The 14278-nt window shown below is 37.7% G+C and overlaps 1 protein-coding gene across 14 annotated transcripts in view; it reads left to right on the top strand.

The window, feature by feature from the left end:
- The window catches only part of MAST4 (microtubule associated serine/threonine kinase family member 4), a gene marked incomplete at its 5' end in the record, with an annotated part of 570488 nt that overhangs the window by 450091 nt on the left and 106119 nt on the right, over positions 1-14278 (top strand). For all 14 annotated transcript variants that reach the window (XM_081294782.1, XM_081294780.1, XM_081294779.1 and 11 more), the window contains one exon: positions 5310-5398. In XM_081294782.1, the coding sequence (XP_081150908.1) occupies positions 5310-5398 (89 nt within the window). The remainder of the gene's footprint in view (positions 1-5309; positions 5399-14278) is intronic.

Raw genomic sequence — 14278 nt, 5'->3', positions numbered from 1 at the left:
GACAATTTTTGTCTCCTGGGCCTGCTGTTTCCTCTATTTCAACATTATTCTCTGTTTAAGAAATATTCAAGTGTTCAGATTCAACTATGGTTTTAGGTCATGGTTGGCAAGTGTTCACAGATGGTAAAGCTTTGGTTTATAATTGGTCTCCTGTGAAAATTTGTCAGAATTTTTATCAAGATGAAATAGTAAATTGTAGATTTGCTTCCCATTATAGCTGGGACTCTTCTTGTTTAATCCACTGTCATTACTGCCCTTCAGTGGCACTGTGTCATGTGTTGTAGGGAGTATTGACCTTTTAAGCCACCTGTGAAGGTAATGCTGACTGCTCTTGGGGCGGTTTCCCCTTCTCATTTGTCTTGCCATAATCAACATGCCAGAATTTATGTCTCACGGTGAATGTTCAGTTAAAATTAAATGGGATTCCAGCTACTTAGTACATTGTAGAAGGCCACATCCTGCTGAGCTTCACAACTTTTAGAGAGTCAGTAGGAAATGGTTAACAGGTTCTTTTGTCAAAAGACATGTGAGAGATGTCAAAAACAGAACCTGCCAAACCTTTCTTATAGAGCCCTGAGCTTAAGGACAATTTAGGCAAAAATGGAATGTGGGTGGTCTGGACCAAGAATTCCTACCCGGGGCTGGGGATGTGGCTCAAGCGGTAGCGCGCTCGCCTGGCATGCGTGCGGCCCGGGTTCGATCCTCAGCACCACATACAAACAAAGATGTTGTGTCCGCTGAAAACTAAAAAATAAATGTTAAAATTCTCTGTCTCTCCCTCTCTCACTCTCTCTTAAAAAAAAAAAAAAAAAATCCTACCCTCCTTCCGTAACCCTCTGTCCATCAGCTTATTAGCCCATACTCCTCTTTGTGCTCACCCCACGTCAGGCTTGACTTAGATGATGAAATGCATGAGCTGTCTTTTCATCTTCCAAGCAAATGGAATATGCTGTTTGCAGTAATTAAGAGAATGAGGAGCTCATTGTGCAACTGCTTTGGTGATGGTGACAGTGAACTTGAGGAGCAGGGGTGGTGTCCTGTTTAATCTTTACCTCACCTGCCCAAGCAAAACCATGCCAACAAATACAGCACTTCCTTGTGGTGGCTTCACATCACTCTCCAGTGCCCTTCAGACTGTGACACTCCTACACACAGTGTTCTGCCTCATTGGCTTTCCTCCCTACCCTCCAGGGACAGCCAGTCCTACTCATACCAAAACACTCATCCACTGTCCACCTTCCCATTCTTCTCAGACCCTCAATCCATGGTTGGTAGGGCACACTTCTTGTGCCCTGTGTAGGAGCCTTGTTTCTGTGCCTTTTAGTTGTCCCTGGGTGGATCTTTCCAGGGAGGAACCAGATGAATGAGGTAGGAAGTGCTTTCTTGTGATTATCAGCTCTAGTCCTAATCCATTGTTTACCTTTGTCTCAAGTTGCAAATGGCTGTCTTCTCTACCTAACTCTGGTTTTATAAGAAAAGAATCCATGCCATTGTGTTAATAGGACAATGAGAGTCACCTTCCAAATTCAGAGAACAAACTGGGCATGTTCTCCACAGGAACAATAAGTCTTTCCATGTGAATTCAAGTGGAGAGGACTAAGAAGAAGAAGCACTTTGTGAAAAGAGGGTGTTTGACTTTGAGATTGGATTATGGGCAGGGCAAAAGGACTCTACTCCTCCTTGGGTGAGGCTGAATGAACACATTTGAGGATGGAATGCTGAAACTTGAGTTCATAACTCAGGTTTCTTTAGTGTTGTTTTTGTGGTCATACACCTATGTCCCTAATGGAGAAAACTTTTTATGAGGCCAAATGTTAGAAATAGGATAAATTACGAGAGAGTTCTGCTAAAGAAGTGGCATTGTTTTGTTTTACCTGACAGGTCATCCCCTGTTTTTCCCTTAGGTAACTCTGCCCAAGAAAAGCAAGCCAGAATTGACTTAGTCATGCTGGTGAAAGGGAAGAAATGTTTATTTTGCCTAAATGATGCTTCCATTATTTTATCATTTCATGGATAAATGAGTAGGTGTGGTCATGAACACCTGGGGAGCCTGCCTCATGCTTGAATGCCTTAAGCTTCTCCTTTCCTGGGCAGAAAAATGCATGATACCTAGATGAATAAATAATCACCATAGAGTTCAGTGCAGCATTTTTCACCATGAGAAAATGACATGAACAATCCAGCACACTACATTTGTTATTATTAATGGAGGTAGTACCCTGTATTGTGTAATTTATGCAAATACTCAAAGGGCCAGCCCACCTGGAGCTTCCTTATCTTGGGATTCAATGCAGATTGTAGGGCTGGGTGTAGCTCTAGCATGCACAAGGCCCTGGGTTCAATCCCCAGTACCCCCCTCCCCACACACACACACACACACACACACACACACACACATATTGCATTTCATTTATTAGGTATCAGCTACCTAGAGCAATAAGATTAGGTAATACTCAGAAGTACTAGAAGTGGTAGTTTTGAGATAGACAGACCTTCCCCTCCCCCACTTGGATATTCCATAGAACATCTCAGTAGAGTCCCAAATTTAAAAAGTATTAATATATATACAGATCTAGGTATTGGGGCTTAAGTGCAGTATAAAATGCCCCTTTACCCTAAGAATGTTAACAACAAATTGTTTTATGAGCCCAAGCTCCTAATTCTGTTTTTTAATATTTATTTTTTAGTTTCAGGTGGGCACAATATTTTATTTTTATGTGATTCTGAGGATCAAACCCAGTGTCTTACGCATGGGAGGCAAGTGTTCTACTACTTAAGCCACAACCCCAGCCCCTATTTCTTCTTTTTTGTTGTTTTTGTTTTTTTCAAGAATTTATTTTATTTTTTATTAGTAGAATATGTTTTGACATACTTACATGGAATATAACTTCCCATTCTTATGATTGTACATGATGCGGAGTCACACTGGTCGTGTGTAAGTATAGAGATTTATTTCATGTACACATGAAAATCAGGTTTGATCTGTATTCTATAAACTCTGGTTTTGTTATTTGGGGGGCATTTCATGTTTGATAGCTCCCTGTTTGACTTTTGAGATTTAAGAAAGTTCCAAGTCTGTGATAATTTTAATGCCACCCCTAGCTTCATGTTGAAGATTGATGGATTATCGAAGGCACTTTTGATTGTATAGTGTGCTCAGATTATTCATGGCATTTGTCAGTGAGCTATGCCTCCAATTATTTAAATAAAACCCATCTTCAGGTTTTACTTATACATTTATTTGTGAGATTCTTTTGGATCATATTTTTGGATTACAGTTGCATCTTTTTTTGATAGACTTTAACTGGTACAATTGTGACATTTTTGTTTATGTTTTTATTTTTTCTGAATCTGAATTGTTGGCTATTTTGCTTTCTGGGTTTTTCTATATGGTTCTTCAGAAACTTCAATTGTTAAAGGTTTTCCTGAAACAATGTCATATTTCACTGGATAAGATGGTCATTGGATTGCTACTGATATTGATACAGATATCTTATTTATTTTATTTTTATGTATAAACATTAATAATGAAATGTTAAGAAATATTTATGAATTATATAGATAAAATACTAAATATATAGAATACAAATAGTCATTTCAAAAATAATTAACCCGATTTTCAGTTTATTTGCTCAAACAAGTTTGCTAAGATTTCCAGGATATGTTTGTCATTTATAATTTGTTTTATTAACGTCAGCAAGTTAATAAGTCTAGTATTCCATTACTGAAATGGAATGAGACATTAATTTAACACTAAATATATTATATAGTATCTTTTAAAAACAATCAGACTATTTGATTTAATGATGATGAATTTAGTAGGTTGAATACAGTTCTTGATAGATGAGTTGATAATATCACAATCCACCTTCATAATTAAGTATCAAGGGTCTATTCTTATTCAACAACTTCTTTAAGGCTAAGTAAACATGATCATAATTAAACTCAGATAATACTAGAAAATGTTGATTGCTATAGTCAGAAAAATAAAAAATTCAGCCTGACCTTAAGAAATTATGAATGTGAATGTTGACAAATGATAATAAGGAGCAAACACCTAAGAAAGAGGACAGGCTCCCAAGTCAATAATGCTAGAAGAAATTGAGTTTGGGTTTGAAATGTATTCCTTGAATATTTAGAAATGTCCCTTTTAAATATTTTATCCAAACCCTGAAAAGTGTCAACTCTTGTACCTATTAGGGGTCAGGGGAACATTCCTGTTTCTGGAACCTGGCATAACTGAGGCCTGGCCTGAATAATAATAGCATCACACTAAACTGTTAATGATGGTTGAGGGCAGCCCAGTAGGGGATGGTGGAGTCTTGACACCCTGAACACTGTTACAGAGGAGGTGAGGGAAGGTGGGGGGTTATCCCCTTTTTCTAACTACTGTACTGGTGATGGAGAACAAAATGCCCATCTGCACTGAAGGAGAGCGATCCAAAATGAGATAATAACCACTTCACTGTCAATGGTTTTGTGTTTGCCTATTCTTTGAGCCTTGAGAAAGTTACTTTGGAATTGAATTAGCCATTTTTTAACCTTCTACTAGCAGAAACAGAAAAAGTGCTTTGTGGCCATGTATAGTAATTTATTTCTATTTACTGGGTATTCAAGATACAACCAGTAGCTAGCATGTTTGTAAAGGGTCATCAGTATTATCTTAAAGGTTCTAGAATCTGTTTTGTGATTCCAAAACATGTACCTTAATGAAGAATTTGAATTCAGTGTGCAAGATGAAAAATGAATGAGTGGTGAAGAACATTTATCTTAGGCATCGGCTGTGCTATTGACAAAAGGCACAAATATGAAATTTGTCTAAATAATTAGATTTTTAATTAGTGTATCATTGTAAGATTAATGTCATTGCGCTTCATTGCATGTAATTTTCTATTAGAAATTTCATGTCAACAAAGATGATACCTGTGGTTTGCTGATTTGAATCCTTAATTTATCACTTGTGCATATGGCATGTCACATATTTGCAGACGGGAGCTGAAAGAAGGCATGTGATTGTAGCTTCACTGGCAGTGAGGAATATTGATGGTGTTATGCTATATGAATGCATTACAGTTTCTAATATTCAGTTGACTGCCATCCCTTGAATATTAGTGGATACTTAGTAATTTGCAGTAATGTTAGCAATAGCATGAGCAAATATTCCAGGTGGTTCAAACTAGTCTGTTCCTCCCTTGGACATGCTTGAACATTGTTAGTGCTATATTCTCCCTTAAAACTAGTTTTTGTTTTGAACATTGTTAGTGCTATATTCTCCCTTAAAACTGTTTTTTTTTTCTTTTTTTTGGCAGTTGCCGAACAAGCAACCGGAAAAGCTTGATAGGCAATGGACAGTCACCAGCATTGCCTAGACCACATTCGCCTCTCTCTGCTCATGCAGGTAACTGATCATTATTTCTTGAATGTTGTCTTATTTCTTTTTTTTTTTTTAACTTTTTCAGTTATTACTTTTTTCCTTTTATAAATTTTCAGATGATGTGAGACATTTGAAATATGCTTGGGTAGATATGGTAGCTCATATAAAGAGGATAAGTGTTGAGAATTATTCAGTGTGTTTCTCCCTAAGCTTGAACTTGTCTATTAGATAGACATTGTGAGGATGATGAAGATTCAACATATGAGGCCATGACTTCAAGTACTTTATAGAACTATAGGGATGTGAGGGACATAGTACAAAAACTCTGCAATGAATGCTTTTTTTTGTTTGTTTGTTTTTTATTGCTTTGCATGCTTTTAAATCTCAAGTTAGTTTTTTATCTTTAGTTCTACCTAAAGTGATGCAAAGAAGAGAAAGGTTAATGCCAATCAGGAAAGTCAGGGAGAAATAGAAGGAGCTGCTTGCTCAATATGTTAAAAGATGGTCAAGGTTTTGGCAGGTAGAATTGAAATGAAAGAAATAATTTCCAGTGTATGGCTAGAGTAGGGGATGTACGAACATGAAGAAAGAAAGGCAGATGAAGGTCAGGGAGTGGAAGGGCTTTTGACATTGAGCTTCCCAGGATTTTGAGGAAGATCTGTGTTTTAGGAAAGGGTCTTCAGGACTGTGAAGGATTAGGGTTGAAAGAGTGAGTGTAGCCTGATTTCCATGGTGCTCTTGGGAAAACTCTAGTTTGACACTGATGGGCTCTTGGATGCACTTGGTTTCATATTTAAATGTCAGTCTGTCACTGACCCCCCACCAAGGCAGGGGTCACTCCAGTTGAGGGTGAGAGTTGACTATTATGGTTGGGAGAAGAAGAGAGAGTTGATCCTCTGGAATGACATATTATTTCACCCACAGCAATCACTAAAAGGTGGTAAAATAAAAATGTAAAAGATGAGTTGGTAAAATTATGGGTACTATAAAGTCACCACTAACATACATAAATGCTTTTCCCAGGAAGAACTTTAGAGAAGCTCTTGGCACTTGCAAGGATGTGCTTGAAACTCTGCATGGTAGCATCATAGGTAATAGCCAGACATTTGAAACAACCTAAATCTCCATCAATTGAGAAATAGCTAAATGAACTACAGCATAGTGATATGTGAAAAACACACAAATGAACTAGCCCTACACATTTCTGCTTGGATGAAATTCACATAAATGTTGGGCAACAAAAGCAAATTTCAGAAGAACATTGCTCAAGCCATTTGTATAAAGTTAACATGGCACTACATACAATATTTTATTTAGGCATATATGTTTATATGTTATATATGTTGTGTATTTTACAACAATATCTGCATATTATAAAATGGCACATAAATATGTTTGAAATAAGAGTTTAAAGGAAAATAGTGATTTATTATTTACTTCTAAGAAGTGTGAGGAGGGGGAAATAATTGGGGTAAGGAGCACAAAGTTGGTGATATTATATTTCCAAAGTTGTAATGAACACACAATTATTTATGTTATTATCATTTATACTTTTGAAAATTCCACTAGATCACTGTAACAATAGTAAAGCCGACAGAGGGTCAAGCAAGGATAAATTGTATTTTTCCTCCTAAGCATTGTATTTCTCCTGCACTCGGTGCAGAACCTCGCAGTATTACTGGATGCTAAGTAAAATGATGAATCCTCTTTCTTATTTACAATTCAATAGTGATTCAAGAAATATAATCTTAGCTGGGCACCGTGTTGCACCTGTAATCCCAGTGGCTCAGGAGGCTGAGGTAGGAGGAGTCTTATAAGCTCAAGACCAGTCTCAGTAACTTAGCGAGGCTCTAAGCAACTTAGCAAGACCCTGTCTCAAAAGAAAAAATAAAGGGATGGAGACATGTAAGCACTCCTAGGTTCAAGCCTTGGTACCAAAAAAAAAAAAAAAAAAAAAAAAACCGAGAGAAAAAGTTTAATCTTACTCCTCTTTTGGTAGTGTTTAGCAATAATTTTACCATCCTTTATGTGACCGTTGATTAGTCTTTTATTGCTGTGATTTTCTTCAGTTCTAATGTGGAAAGGGAAGTAAATGTGGGTAAGACTTTAATGATTCTGTTAATTATTTTTCTTTTCTCTGTGGTCTTAGTTCAAATGATTTTCCCATCAGTGTTAATTTTTGAACTTGACTGGGAAAGTGGGCAGAGAGAAGCCTGTTGCATAGAGTGTGAGAGTATTTTTCTTTATTTTGTGGAGCCATCAGCTTCTTAGAGGCAGTGCAAGAGAGTTTTTGTGAGAAGTGCCATTTATCACAGTCTGGTAGGTTCCTATTTTTGCAGAGGAAGAAGAAAATATAAACTGAGGGGCAGTCCTCATGTCTTGATCACAGGCAGTGGCTGTGACTCATGACACCTGCCACATCTCTGACTCTCCCTCTGTTGTCTCTATCCTGTGGGGATTCCTCAATATCTCCCATGTCTCTTCGGACACAGGAGAAAGAAAAGCCACGGCCTCTCAGCACTCATTAGTCTAGAACTCAGAGCTTCGCTTTATGTTGTTCTTTGTTGGATTGTAATCTTTTTCTGGATTGTATGAGCCCAGCCACCCCTCAGTGGCACAAGGATCACTAGAAATGGGCACATTAATTATTTGTGTATGTATGTGTATCAGGAATGCTCTGAGCAAAAACAGATATTGGCCTAGTGTTCTGGAGCAGATCCTTACACACAAAATAGTGTATTTGAGGACCTGGGGGTTTCTAAAAGAATAGTAGACAGTCCATTTTTGAAAAAGAAAAGTAAAGCTGGGTGTGGTGGCACATGCCTGTAAACCTGAGGATTGAGAGTTCAAAGCCAGCCTCAGGAATTTAGCAAGGCCCTATACAACTCAGCAAGACCCTGTCTCTAATAAAACATAAAAAAAGGCTGGGGATGTGCCTAGATGGTTAAGTGCCCCTGGGTTCAATCCCTGGTACCAAAGGAAAAAAAAGAAAAGTAGAAAAATCACATGTGTTACAGGAAGTTTGTAAGCATGAAATATAATCCTGAAGTCCCCAATGAAAGGCTGATGTATGTCTCATAAATTAAAAATATGTATAAAATAAGCAAAATAAAAAGAAAACAAAGTGTGAAAAGTATTTGTGTATCCATAAATGACTGCCTATCTGAGTGCCTTAGTATAGAAGTAGCTTCTCTAAATTGATATGAAGTGGTGAATGAACCAACAGAAATGTGCAAAGGCATGAATATCATGTCATGAAAAAAAAGGCCACAAAACATGAAATTTTATTTCATTGTTCTCATAAAACAAAAGTAAACCAGGATAATGAGATAGTATCATTGTCCCATAATGATAAAACTGATAATTGATAGAATCCCAACATTGCAGAGATGTAGGGAAGCAGTCCCTCTTACATGGTGTGTTAATATGAATAAATAAAACCATTTGGTTAGTGGTTTGTAGGGTTGATTAAATTTTCAAACTCATTTACCCCTTGACCCAGTGAATCTATATAAACGAATTTATCTTACTGATATTCTCAAAGAAATAACATCTTAACTGTAACATTGCTTATAACTAGAATGGGAAATTGTTGCCAGTTTTTTATTTAACTTGTCCTTCAGTGATGGACTGCTTATGTGTAGAATGATTCAGGCATAATAGCTGTACTTGGTTGTTATATAGAATGTGGTGGGCTTTTATATGGTGGCAATGGAAAGATACCCAAGATAAATTGTAAGTACTAAGTTGTCTTTTCATGTTCATGTGCTTTAGAGTGCACACACACGCATACACTCTGGTGTGCTCATGCATATTCATAGAGCATTTGTGGAAAGAGAAAGGAGAGATTGTTAGCTGTTTATTTGGGGGAATATGAAGGTAGGAAAATTAGCATGTAGTGCTTTTGTTATTAAAAAAATAAGGTTCTAAAAACAATATTTACAGTAGTTTTCTGTTACTGTATAAGAGATCACTAAAAATTTAGTGGCTTAAAACAATGTGCACTTATTAATCTTGTAGTTCTGTAGGACAGGAATTTGGGCAGCTTGCTTGAGTTGTCTGCTCAGTGCATCATAGGCCAGAATTAAGGTGGTGGTTGGGCAGAATCTTTTCTGGAGGATGGGAAAGAAAGCACTGCCAAGTGTATTTAGGCTGGGGACAGCCTCAGAGGGACTGAGTGCTACCTGAGCCCATCCTGCCTGACCCCAAGGCTGCTCTCAGCCTCCAGAACTGCCCTCCTCATCCTCAAGCCAGCAGTCATACATCCAGGCATTCTCTTGCTTCAAGTCTGACTTCTCCTTCTGTCAGTTGGAGAAAACTTACTCTGTTGAGGGGAATGGCTTTAAAATTCTGCCTAGCACAATATCACTTCCATACTGAATTTTAATTCAGGTTGTTAGAAGTGTGAGCTCTGAGTGATATTTAGCCATCAGACTACATGGAGATAAGTGAGACTCATAAGATAACCTGAGGCTTTTAAAGTCCTAAAGTATCAAATGTAGGCAATCCTATGGGCCAAAATATTTATTCCTGTTTCTTTAAATTTGTTCTACTGGGAAGTTGCAGGTGACTACTTTGATTCTTTTATGAGGGCTTCTGGGAGCAAAGAAAGGAGTCTTACTGTCTTATTAGGAAACTCTTAAGAATTATCCAAGAAATATACATAAATCTCCAAGTCTATGAAGATATGTAACTTTTGGTTAAAAAGGGATTCCATTTCTGAATGTTTACTTGCTACTGTATTTACTTGCTACTGTATCATGTCCATCTTTAAAAATACTTGCTACTGTATTTGGTGCAACTTGGTTCACCAAGCTCCTCCTCAAAGATCTAACTGAGCTAAAGGAGGCTCAGGGAGGTGAAAATAATCAGAGAAATGGAGAGATCATATGAAAAAATACAACTCCAAGAAGACAGTAAAAAAAAAAAAAACATAGAAAAGCTTTGCAGTAGGCACATGGGGACTGGGCAACAAAGTAAAAGATTCCAAATCCCACTATTCAAAATGAGCCACTCTGAACACTTTGGTGTATATTGTATGGTACTAAGAATGCAGCCCAGGGCTGTGAACATGGTAGGCAAGTACTCTCTACTAAGCCTTCCCTTTCCTGTTTTAGTTTATTTTGAAATCGTGTGTTGCTAAGAGTTACCCTGGCTGCCTCAGCCTCCTGAGTATCTGGGATTGCAAGTGTGCACCATTGATCCTGGCTTTTGTTTGTTTGAGGTATGGGGAATTGAACCCAGGGCCTCACACACAAACGGCAACTACTCTGCCACTGAGTTATTCCTCAGCCCTCTATGAACATTTCAGGGCATATCTCTTCAGTAAACTCTGTTCACCAAGCCCTTTCCTCAAAAATATAACTAAGCTAAAGGAGATCCAGGGAGGTGAAAATAATCAGGGAAATGGAGAAATTGTATGGGTTGTTTGAAAACAATACAACTCCAGGAAGAAAACTGGAAAACCCAGAAAAGCTTTGCTATTTCCTAAAGACCTTAAAAGAGCGTACTATAGGAATACTGCTACATCAATGTTCATAGCAGCACAATTCACAATAGCTAGACCAACCTAGATGCCCTTCAATAGATGAATGGATTAAAAAAATGTGGCATTTATACACAATGGAGTATTACGCAGCATTAAAATATGTCGAAATCATGGAATTTGCAGGGAAATGGATGGCATTAGAGCAGATTATGCTAAGTGAAGCTAGCCAATCCCTAAAAAACAAATGCCAAATGTCTTCTTTGATATAAGGAGAGCAACTAAGAACAGAGCAGGGAGGAAGAGCATGAGAAGAAGATTAACATTAAACAGGGACGAGAGGTGGAAGGGAAAGGGAGAGAGAAGGGAAATTACATGGAAATGGAAGGAGACCCTCATTGTTATACAAAATTACATATAAGAGGAAGTGAGGGGAAAGGGAAAAAAACAAGGGGGAGAAATGAATTACAGTAGATGGGGTAGAGAGAGAAGATGGGAGGGGAGAGGAGGGGAGGGGGGATAGTAGAGGATAGGAAAGGCAACAGAACACAACAGACACTGGTATGGCAGTATGTAAAGTGGATGTGTAACCGATGTGATTCTGTAATCTGTATATGGGTAAAAATGGGAGTTCATAACCCACTTGAATCAAATGTATGAAGTATGATATGTCAAGAACTATTTAACATTTTGAACAATAATAAAAGTTAAAAATAATAAAAATTTTAAAAAAGCTTTGCTGTTTGTAAAGAGGAACCATAAGACATCATGTCCATCTTTAAAAATGAAATTTCATTCTCTCAAAAAAGAAGGAGGATCTTCCTCTTTTGAACTTGAAAGTCTTTTTAGAGCCACACATGTAAATCCGTCTCACCTCTTTATAACTTGCTCACCTTTTTTTGCATAGCCATTCTTCTCACCTTGATTGTATAACTCTTTCACCACGTGTGACACTAAATTGGACTGGGGGTGGGGTGGTGGTGCTGGTAAAGGCAGTGGTTTTACTGACAGGCAGGCTAATACAAATAATTGAAACCTAGGAGTCTGGGAATGAGACAGGGATAGGAAGGAATACTGAAGGTGGACTAATGAATTTAAAGATGACATCTGGGATAGAACAGGATCAGTAAGTATCTCAATGTGCTAGAGCTATCTCTGCAAGCATCATTTATGGTATAGCCCAGTGCCATCCTTGATATCAGCAAGAAACTTGGTAATAATCCACTGCCCAAATAATGTTACCTATAAACTTGAAAGATGTGTAATCGAGTAGTAAGGAACTTATTAAAAGCTGAGATTCTGGCCCACAACGGAAACCAAATACTTACTGTGGTTACCAATATGCGTGTGGTTGTGCTATTTTAAGGATATGGTAAAACTTCATAAGAAATTTTGTAGACTCTGTTTCCATGACTCTAATCTTCAAGCCTAATTAAAATATGATCTCCTGACTGTAAAAGTAAAGCTGGTTATTCATAGAAACTATTGAGAAATCACATGAAAAATGTAACCCCCTTTAAATGCACTACTCAGAGATAACCACACTTACCAGTGTATTATACCTCTCAGGTCTTTATGACATATGTATTGTGTGTGTCTGTCCACCTGCTTGTGTGACTCACAGGCCTGTGTTGATACTCTAGTTCACTTCCCACTTTCCAGCACTGAATGTGTAGTTTTTAAGATCCTATTGATATAAGCCAAGCATAATATCTTAGTATTTTCAGTTTGCATGATTTAGTACCATGGGATTTTAAATATTTCTATGCTCATTAACCATTTGTATCTCTTTCATTCATCTTTATTTTCACCCACCATCCCTCTTTTTTAATCAGAGAGCATTCTTTTCTAATTTGCCATTTGATTTTTTAAAGCCCCCCCACCCAACTGCTGGAAGTTATTGCTTTGTTTAGTTTTTGTTTTGTTGATTTATTTGGTAGTCCAATCCGTCAGCCCTTCTCTGACTTTTCCCATTTTTGTTGCTGTTCAATGTTGTTGTAGTTTCAGTTTTCAGCAGGACTAGACTTGCTCTAAGCTCTTCTGCTCTGATCTCACTGCTTCCTGTCCTTCTTTATGCTTGACAAGTTTAATGTCAGTGACATGGTTCTTTCCTGTCTCCTACTCTTAGTCTCTCAGTATAGAGTGATGGTTTCCCAAGCAGTGAGCAAGTTTTTGACCAAAAGAGTTTTTCCAGACTTTCCTAAACTTCACAGCTATGTTACACGGAGGGAAGACTGTGAGCCAAGCAGGCGTCAGAATGGTTTCTGGCAGCTCCCCAGCTTCCCAGAGATGGTGATACGCATCCTTTCTGTTCAGATGTTTGTGGGGCCCTCAGGACTTCATGAAGTACACAGAAGAGAGACTGTTGCTTGTAAAATTTTCTTCGCTGGTGAGAGCAACTTAGTGGAAATGAATGATTTTTGTGTTGGAGGATTTCTTCTTAGATAAGGTGAGACTAGGCGCATAGCCCCGAGTGTAATGGTGCCTTCATTTAATTTATTTTGTGACTTTAATTCAAAAACCTGCAGGAAGTTTCCATGCTTGAAATATTACTTACCAAACTGTTTGAATGTGCTTTCTAGACCTTTATTAAAAATATTCTTTTGGCCTGATGGTGACTTCCCCAGGTGCTTAAACATGAGGGCACAAGACAAATATTGTAGGTTCTTTGCTTCTTTATGTTTGGGGACTAGGAAAAAGCAAGATTATATGCCTGTAGAGGCATAGCCATAACAGGAATTAAGTTTCTTGATGCCCTATATGGTCACTTTCTTTAAAATGATATAAATTTAATTTTATTTTTCTCCAGGGGGATCATTGATATGATCTGCCATTGCCATATTTTCAAATACACAATAAGCAGGCCTCAAAAAAATCAGCATAAACTTGTGAAATCTTTTTTTTTAAAGATAGAGAGAGAGAGAGGGAGAGAGAGAGAGAGAGAATTTTAATATTTATTTTTTAGTTTTTGGCGGACACAACATCTTTGTTTGTATGTGGTGCTGAGGATCGAACCCGGGCCGCACACATGCCAGGCGAGCGTGCTACCACTTGAGCCACATCCCCAGCCTAAACTTGTGAAATCTTGTCTTCAGTTTAAAGCACCTGAAGGTCCTCCTTGTAGAGTTTCATTTTATATTGGTTAAAATAAGCAAAATCAACTGAGTAAAATAAACTTTGATCCACTTAGTCAGCCCTAAGTAGAGCATCACCTTGGGACTCACTCAATTTTATTAAAACCTTTAATGGCCTCAAGACCAGCTTTCTTAATTCAGTATGTGTGTTAGAACTCCATCATTTCACAATGCTGTGTGATTTTAGGAATTTCATAAATCAATTTCTCTGAATTATGAAGAATACCATCTTTTTATTTTGTGCTGTACTCACGGGTTTTTAGTCCTTAGCCTTTGTGTAATTGT

This window comes from Spermophilus citellus (assembly GCF_964194105.1).
Source record: "Spermophilus citellus genome assembly, chromosome: 1".
Classification (NCBI taxonomy): domain Eukaryota; kingdom Metazoa; phylum Chordata; class Mammalia; order Rodentia; family Sciuridae; genus Spermophilus; species Spermophilus citellus.
Note: the sequence above shows the minus strand (reverse complement) of the source record. Positions and strands in the feature narration are given on the sequence as shown.